The sequence below is a fragment of the Engraulis encrasicolus genome, chromosome 1, assembly GCF_034702125.1.
Source record: "Engraulis encrasicolus isolate BLACKSEA-1 chromosome 1, IST_EnEncr_1.0, whole genome shotgun sequence".
Taxonomy (NCBI): Eukaryota; Metazoa; Chordata; class Actinopteri; order Clupeiformes; family Engraulidae; genus Engraulis; species Engraulis encrasicolus.
The window spans coordinates 11,550,531-11,557,878 of NC_085857.1; the positions used below are offsets into that span (position 1 = coordinate 11,550,531).

The 7,348-nt window shown below is 43.0% G+C and overlaps 1 protein-coding gene across 1 annotated transcript in view; it reads right to left on the reverse strand.

The window, feature by feature from the left end:
* acyp2 (acylphosphatase 2, muscle type) overlaps window positions 1-6,014 on the reverse strand; it is a 26,191-nt gene extending 20,177 nt beyond the window's left edge. The window contains exons 1-3 of the mRNA XM_063197418.1: window positions 5,810-6,014; window positions 5,583-5,599; window positions 4,368-4,477 (exon numbers count right to left, since the gene is read on the reverse strand). Coding sequence (XP_063053488.1) covers window positions 4,368-4,477; window positions 5,583-5,599; window positions 5,810-6,002 — 320 coding nt within the window. The 5' untranslated portion in view covers window positions 6,003-6,014. The remainder of the gene's footprint in view (window positions 1-4,367; window positions 4,478-5,582; window positions 5,600-5,809) is intronic.
* Between the last annotated feature and the right edge of the window lie 1,334 nt (window positions 6,015-7,348).

A 7,348-nucleotide genomic window follows, 5' to 3' on the forward strand; every position in this document is an offset into this window, starting at 1 on the left:
CTACTACAGCCCATGTTGTCTTCTGTAGATTATTCTCAATTTCCTGGCCCCTAGGAATTGCAATATGCACTCTACTCTAGTGCACAAAACTATAATATCCAAGAGCCAATCACAGCCAAAGACAAATAGGCAGGCAGTTAGATAGGCAGTCAGACAGACAGACAGACAGATAATCACACAGACAGACAGACAGACAGACAGACAGACAGACAGACAGACAGATAATAAGGGCGTTCGTGATGGCGTAATTTTGACGAAGTTGAAAATTTGCTAGGCAGCGAGCATGCTCAGTGTGTCCGCGTGAAGCATCATGGTTAGAATTTGCCGTTCAAGACGCAGTTGAAGGGAGTGACCTCTGCGCGGCAGTCGTGTCACATGGCGTTGAACCATCGCGGGAACAAAAGTTTTGTCAAGCAACTCCGCAGTAGCAGAAAGCTACTGCCGGGCAAGAAGACCTCCTCCATGATGTGAGGAATCTGCCGTGATTGGCGTTCATAGCTCATGTGATTCATGTGTGTGTAGTTGAACGTGCTTCATTTTCTACATGCTGAAATGCATTTCATGCACAAATGCAGCATACTCAGAGTGGTATCATCCATATGTATGGTCGCACAACCCACTTACAACAGAAAAAAAAGAAACAAACCACCCTGTCGTCAGATGCTCCATCTTCGCCACGTTAGGAGTGTATGCCGTAGGTTACAAAACTAGTATTATTCCGCGGGCCGCCTGCCCGACGGTTAGAGTAGTGGTTGCGCGCCTGACTTCCATTCATGAGGTCCCCGGTTCGAAACTGCACCGAAACACGGGGAGTCTTTAGTTGCTGATGGTTAATGTGGAAACAGACCAGTTGCGAGAGACTTATCTTGTCTTTTATGTATGAAAGTGCACGAAACAGAGTGGCCTTTGTGGTTGGCGCGCCATGGTAAAGCTATTGAACACCTGGGTTCAATCCTCGCAGCATGGGTTGGGGCTGTTAAGTAATTTTAAAACGGTCCTATCTGAATGACGACTTTGGTCCCAAAACACAAAATGAATAGCCTAAAGTGAGAACTAATTAACTGAATTATTACATGGAGGTGAAGCCAAATCATCACATATGACTTGTGCCATGATTCACTGAGTGGTAACCTGTGTCTCTACCACAAGACCACCCGATTTCTCTCCGAGACGCAGAGCAAGTCTCGGATTTCACAAGCATGTGCCGACGATGGTAAGCACGTCATGGAATTAGCGCCATGATTATTTAATTCCACGAGAGGGCGCCCTGGTACACCCGCTGTCAAAATAGGTAGATCCACCCACAGACCTATAGATCCACCTTCTTTGCCGCTGTTGAAATCTCGTCGTCCTGATGTGTCCAGCTTGGTTGCGACGCAGTTATCCCCTCCTTTTTATGATCAAGCAAATCACGTTTTGATCAAATCTTTTGCTGCGCGGTTGCAAACGACCCTAATCACACAGACAGATACATTGTAGATAGATAGATAGATAGATAGATAGATAGATAGATAGATAGATAGATATTGTAAATAGACAGACAGACAGACAGACAGACAGACAGACAGATAGATAGATAGATAGATAGATAGATAGATAGATAGATAGATAGATAGATAGACAGATAGACAGATAGACAGACAGACAGACAGACAGACAGACAGACAGACAGACAGACATGAACCATAGTGAATACTCCATCGGGATCGATGATAAGGTTCATGTCTCTGTTTCAGCTGCTGCACCAGAGGACCACACCCTCTGTGGAGAACACTAACTCCCAATCACATCCACATGTGACGCCACCAGAGAGAGTAGAGAGAGAGAGAGGTTCCATTGGCCCATTGTTTCCGTGTTCTATTATTGCAAGGGGGAGGGAGGGGGGGTGGGGAAATCCCCCTTTAGGCAGACCTAAGGACTGTTCTATTCAATGCTAGTATTATGACACGCCCCTTTAGGCAGACAGGAACCTGGTCATGTTAGGTGCCCATAGAAACCTGTTATGTTGGCATATCTCTATATAGAATCTCTGACGCCACACAGCTCCGGGCTTTAGTTTTGGTGGTGCTACACACCTCTCTATTCCTTTCCCTCTCTCTTTCTCACTCTGTCTCCCCCTTTTTTTTCTGCCTCCCCCTTTCCTGCACTCTTTCTCTCCATCTCAATGTCATCTCAAAGCCTTCCGTCATCTCATCTCTCTCTTCCTCTTTGCATCTTTCTTTCACTCCTATCCATCTCTCCTTCCCCCTCATGCTCTCTAAACCCCCTCTCCCAAGTCATCTCTCTCTCTCTCTCTCTCTCTCTCTCTCTCTCTCTCTCTCTCTCTCTCTCTCTCTCTCTCTCTCTCTCTCTCTCTTTTGCTCTTGTCTGTTTCTGATTTGTCGGTGTGTGTAGAGGGATTGTATGATGTCATCAGTAAGACCCTACCAAAGCCCCGGGGCTGTAAACACACTGGCCCGCCCTGTCTGACATCACCACATCCCACCACACCCCACCCACTCACTCCCTTTCCCCTCCCTTGCTGTCCTCAATCTCACACACACACTCACACCCACTACTACACACACACACACACACACACACACACACACACACACACACACACACACACACACACACACACACACACACACACACACACACACACACACACACACACACACACACACACACACACTCACACCCACTACTACTACTACTACTACACACACACACACACACACACACACACACACACACACACACACACACAGACAGACATATGTGCACACACACATGCATGCATGCACACACATACACTGACATATGTGCACACACATGAACGCGTGCACACACAGTCATGGGTGCACGCACAGTTGGGCTGTCATGGGTAAGTGGTTGGGGCGTCAGACTTATAGCCAAAGGTTCGACTCGTTGGTGGGGGGAGTAATTAACCAGTGCTCTCCCCTCCTCCATGACTGAAGCCGCACTGCACCCTCTGGGCGCCATTGGGGGCTGCCCCCTTGCCCGCTGTAATGCGCACACAGGCACAGACAGAAGCACACCACACGCACGCACAAATGCACTAAATAAGAGATTATGTCTATGTTCCAACGCGTTAATGTGGTGTATCTGCTGCAACGTTTTGGCACAACTATGGCACAATGTCCATTCTAAATTCTGAAGCATTAAAGGACCTACGCACAAAACAATGGTCCCAGTAAACTCATCAAGAGAGAGTATCAACCTAAACATGTAGGATCACACCAAAGTGGAAATCCACTGCATCTGTGTCTATGCTAAGGTTCCCGCCCAGTTCCAGAGAATTCTATGACGAGATGGGCAGTCAAAGGCTGACACCCTGTGGTCAGTCTGTAGTACTACAACAACAACACACCATCACCTGCTCTTTCTGGAGCCAGCAGGGGTGGAAAAGTAACTTATTACTTTTACTCAATATTGTACTTGAGTAGCTTTTATGAATACTTTGTACTTTTTAAGTAAATTTTTTAAATTAATACTTTTACTTGTACTTGAGTACATTTTGACCCAAGCACTTTACTCAATTACACTGGAACCTGGCCTGAGTACTGAGTAAAAAAAATTGACTGAGAGACAAAATGCCATGCACAATAATGCCACAATCCGCCAGAAATGAAAGATTGTGCAGGATGGCACACAGCATTTCCACTATTTTACTATCTTGTATCAATGTATTGGATGATGGCTGGTGCCAAGCAAGAGATAGAGGTTATGGAGGACGATATTCAAGAAAAATAAACATGACATTCTCAAGAGGAAAGCTAATTAAAAGTAACTAAGTACTTTTTACTCAAATTACATTTTAAGTGAAGTACTTTTTACTTTTACTTGAGTAGATTTTTAGATAGGTACTTTTACTTGTACTTGAGTAGAATTTAGGCAAAGTAAAGATACTTCTACTTGAGTACACATTTTCTGTACTCTTTCCACCAGCATGTAGGAAATATGTGCCCATTCTTGCTGGACCAGTGAATTAATGACTGAATGAACTGGTCTAGTTTTCTGTTGTGGTTTTCAGGCAACACAATTCTCATCTGCCCTCTGCCAGAGTTCTCCTCTCCAAACAGTACACTGGTTATAACTCCAATCCAGATTTAGAAGTGCAACTTACCTTGTTATAAAATGAACAACTACAACACGTTCGATGGAAAATGTACAGTTTGTGTTGCTTAAATTACCAAGCGAGGATAGTATAGAATAGAATACTGTATTACAGAGTAGTATAGAATAAAATAGAAAAGACTTTACTGTCAATACACACACAAGCCGCTCCAAGATGTGTGCAAACAAGTGTGTAAATGAGCAGTGATTGGACACCGTTCTTCCTGTTCTGGTGACACACTCACATCTCGTTGACTTTGTCCGGCGGCCCCTGCACCTGTCCGATCACCGTACCCTGTCTGGTGTTCTTCACCCAGCCGCTCAGGCCCAGCTTCTTGCCATGGTCCTCCGTGTACTGCAAGACACACACAAGCAATGCTCGAGTTGTAGGCGGGGGGAATGGTCTAAAATCATAGAAAATGGACAAAAATCATCCCCCTCTAGGCCTCCTTTCTTCACATATTGTGTTAATATTGCACTTTTAACAACTACATTTTCAACATTTTCTCGGGGGAAACCCCCACGACCCCCAATTATCAGATTCCATCTCTGACCATCCCCGGTTTGATTTTTACATCTCGACCACTGCACACAAGTAGCATGGTAATTTCCAAAACACAGCCATCTACCTCTGTACTGGAATGAAACAAAATGGTAGGCTATGTGGTATTAAACATATGGTTGGTGATTTTTAAATTATTGTGTTAATTTGGGAGTGCAAATGTGGTACTGCAGAAAGCTAATGCATTGCCATGACAACAGAGGTGATAAGAATTTGTTTACACAAATGTCTACACATACTGTAAATTTGAACATGACTGATATAATAATAATATTTTTTCATGTGTAATGTGTAGAACAGGTGTCACCAACGTGGTGCCCGCGGGCGTCAGGTAGCCCCCCAGGAGCTTCTGAGGTGCCCTCCAAGGATGTTAATAAATAGTGACGACTATAATATTTTAGTCACAGTTAGTGTTTTTATTCATTTAAATATGAGATTATTTCTTTATAACCTATACGCAAATCATAATTCAATCATAGTGTGATTTGGGAATGATGTCAAGATATCAGTAGAGGATTTTGAACTAAAGTAGCCCTCAGGTAGCTCTCAGTAGCCCCTTGGTAGCCCTCGAGTAGCCCTGGGTAGCCCTCAGACCCAGAAAGGTTGGGGACCCCTGGTGTAGAATGTATACTGGTAATAATAACTGATTTGAATGCTGCTCAATAGACTACAGTAGGTTTGCATTTAGACCTATGCAGAATGCATGAAGTAGGCCTAGGCCTAGCCTATTTTGTACTTTGTGCAATTGCTCATTCATAATAATATCTACCAGTAACTCACACACAGATTGGAAAAAACTCTACAGATAGGTTAGATTAATTTGGTTTACTGTAGTCCTACCACCACTGTTGAGTGGTGTTCATACTGTGGTTATTTCCTTGGAAAAAGTCATCCTCACCATTCTGAAGCAGACACCTGCAAGAAAAAAAATTACTAATTTTAACAGACGATTTACATTAAGTTAATCAATTAAATTACATGACTGCGCAAAAGAACATCCAATGGGACTATATACTTTTATTTAGTAGCAAAGAGGTTAGGCCTGGGTTACATTACATTCCCAAAACTGGACATAGTTTATGGGCCGCTACCGCCTGCGTGCGCACCGAGGGACCGCTTACGCACCCTGCACGTTTCCAAATATCTCGAAATCAACAGAGGCGAATTTCGCACCGCCACTGTCGCCGGCATCCGAGGACATTGCCCGAAGAGAACCGAGAGCAGACGCAAGGAGAAACGTCCGGTAAAAACTACCGTGGGAACGAAGAGAACACAAACTGCGCTGCCCAAATCTGCAGAGCATAGCAGAGGGAAACATGATCACGTTGGAGTCTCATGACAACGCGAGATTTCCAACTTGGGTTTGGGGTTAGAGGCTGTTAGATGCAACTACATTACTGTATCACTACTAGGCCTACATTATTGCAAACCTGATTGCATTCACTGTGTTCAATGTGCATTAATGTTATAGTCATACGATATGTTTTTTTAAAGAAAAAGGGGGAATATAATACATATAGGCCTACATTTAAAACTATTTTAATAAACTGATAGGCCTACATGTGTAAGCATTAGAAATAAAATAGGTTAACAATCCATTTCACTTTTTTCATGCATTTTTATTTCGGTATCTGAATACAGATAGCAGCAGGCTAGCAAAGTTTATAGTTTGGGGCACTGAAGACTACAGCTGCACCAGTTGCAAGTAGTAATCTTAGTAGCCACTAGATGGCGATAGACCTGGTTTACTATTCACTTGAAACCAATGATACAGTAAGTAGACCTCCTTGCTTGAAACAAGTGAACCGATCTAAACCGTTCCCAAGTTCAAGAGTTCATGGTGACATTGATACTCCCTGAGGCGATTATCGTTTAGGAAAGAGACCTCGCTTTATATATAACATCTATCCAGGATTTTTAAATATGTATAATGGGACTTGGATGGGCTACACAGAACTATGTTCACCTTCGCTGAAAATATTTTGTTGCGAAAATAAAAATAAGATTGGAGTGGCAGTCTGTTATTTGATTTAAAAATGTAGGTATCAAACACTGATTTAGGGAAATGTAATAAATAAATAAATAAATAAATAAAAGCAGTTTTACAGTAGACAGTATACCATGGCGCATATGCTGTCCCCATAACAGTAGTGTGATGAATTAAAATATTGATGTCGGTATCTGAAAATCCCTTTCAATGTGAACGAAAGTGTTAATGTTGTGATGATCGTGATGTCAAACTGCCAGCTTAACACACTGATTGTCTACACTTTTACAAAGGCCATTTTTGTTGTAGCATTTCCACTTCACAAACCTTACATTATAGTAAAGTGGCCAGCAACTGATATCAAACATGATGGTCATACCAAACATTGTCAGCTGTGCTCCCAGGTTGTATACACTTGTACAAAGATATTTTTTGGGTAACCTTTATCCCAGTGATTTTCAACCTATGGGCCGGGGCCCACTGGTGAGCCGTGAAGTTATTCCAAGTGGGCCTTGAAATCATTTTCTAAAAATCATAATCATATTTTGGTGTGTGTTGCTGTTGATTTATTTGAGTTTTATTCTTCATTGGGCCAGATGTGGGCCCCGAACATTTGTGATAATTTCAAGTGGGCCCCAAGTTGAAAAAGGTTGGGAACCGCTGCTCTATCCAATCCC